Source organism: Solanum stenotomum, chromosome 5 (assembly GCF_019186545.1).
Source record: "Solanum stenotomum isolate F172 chromosome 5, ASM1918654v1, whole genome shotgun sequence".
Classification (NCBI taxonomy): Eukaryota; Viridiplantae; Streptophyta; class Magnoliopsida; order Solanales; family Solanaceae; genus Solanum; species Solanum stenotomum.
This window is the reverse complement of record NC_064286.1, coordinates 52,682,485-52,683,995: the sequence shown is the minus strand read 5'-3', so window position 1 is coordinate 52,683,995 and position 1,511 is coordinate 52,682,485. Positions and strand designations below refer to the sequence as shown.

Genomic DNA, 1,511 nt, shown 5'->3' with positions numbered 1-1,511 from the left:
TCTTCCATAATTGTATCCATGGATACCTCTCGTGAACTCATATTTCTTTCTTTTTTTTAGGGGTTGTGACATAGTCCAACTTATTTTATCTTTTTAGTCATTTCGGAGAGATTTCGCTTTCATTTCATAATACGCGTAACTACTCAAACTCTCTCCGCTCACCTTTGATTGGTCATAATTATTTACTCCCTGTATTTAAAAAAGAGTGATCTAGTTTGATTTGACGCAGAGTTTAAGAAAATAAACAAAACTTTTGAATCTTGTGATTCTAAATTAAAATTATGCCAAATGTACAAAATTGTCATTTATTTATTTAACAAGACAATAACTCTAGTCCACAAAGGGATCGTGATCCAAACAATTGACAGGTTCCATTTGACACATTGTTTTTTAAAAATAACAACTCAAGACGTACTTCAAATTTGAAAAAGTTATTTTGACTGGTTTTCAAGTGAACTATTTTTTCCAATCACAACTTTTATTATTTATTTTCAAATATTATATTCTACTTTCTATTAGCAAACACCTACTAAAACTGCGAGGATATTTTGACTGAATTTCCTAGGACATGTCTAACGACGTAGATAGAGACTTGATTCGAGAAATGTTGGACTTTTTTTAAAAAAAAAAAATTGTACATCTAACTTAAATAAGGAGCTTTCATCTTGAAAAAAGCAGTGGCCTGTCTCTTGAATCAAGAGTCCTAATTATAACTTGTTCCAACTAACATGAAATATAGCATAGAAGATATTCAAGAGTCAACTGACATAACAAAGGTTGAAAAGTTTAGCCACGACTAACTATGATTCTCGTTTCACTGCTCAACAAAGCCCTCACACATTTATTTATTTACACTACACTCTGGTGAAATCATCAAGAGTCACTAAGATCAAAAAAGGGAGTTCAGCTGGCCTTTGCAACAGGGAAGTGCAGTTTTGTGATAGAGTTCTGAAGAAAACTTCTCCCACAAAAAGGATCTGGGCTGTCAATATCAAAATCCACAACGCTAGACTGCACCTCGCTCGACGAAGGTGCGATGTTGCTATCATCCAGAGGATGGTTACTTAACTGAGAACTCTCCCCATGTTTACGAGCTTGCTTCTTGTCTCTACCCTTGTTCCCTCGTGAGGATTTGCCATTGTTTTTCTGCTTATTCTTCCCATTCTTCTTCTTGCCACTCTTATGGTTTTGTCCCTTGTTTGGGTTTGGCACATGTGACACTGATGTTGGAATAGGATCATACACATCTGGAGCCCATGTTACAGTCAGCTTCCTTGGTAGACTGCCTTGTTTCTCACGGCCACCTTTTATGGCAGATACAAGCTTCAAAGGAGTCTGTGAATAAATAAAACACAGAAGGAAAGAGAAAAAAACAGGACTGTTAACATCTGCAGTTACTTGATTGCTCAACCGTGAAACAATCGCCATTTAGAGTTGCTCTCTGTATCTGAAACAGCAGTTCTATGCTCCAGTGCTGTTTCCACTATACTGTAACTTCAGTGTATGATACA

The 1,511-nt window shown here is 36.1% G+C and overlaps 1 protein-coding gene across 1 annotated transcript; it reads right to left on the bottom strand.

The window, feature by feature from the left end:
* Positions 1-681: 681 nt before the first annotated feature.
* On the bottom strand, positions 682-1,449 carry LOC125865100 (uncharacterized). Its single transcript, XM_049545268.1, has one exon. The coding sequence runs from the start codon at positions 1,426-1,428 to the stop codon at positions 904-906; it is 525 nt and encodes a 174-aa protein (XP_049401225.1). The 5' UTR covers positions 1,429-1,449; the 3' UTR covers positions 682-903.
* Positions 1,450-1,511: the final 62 nt, after the last annotated feature.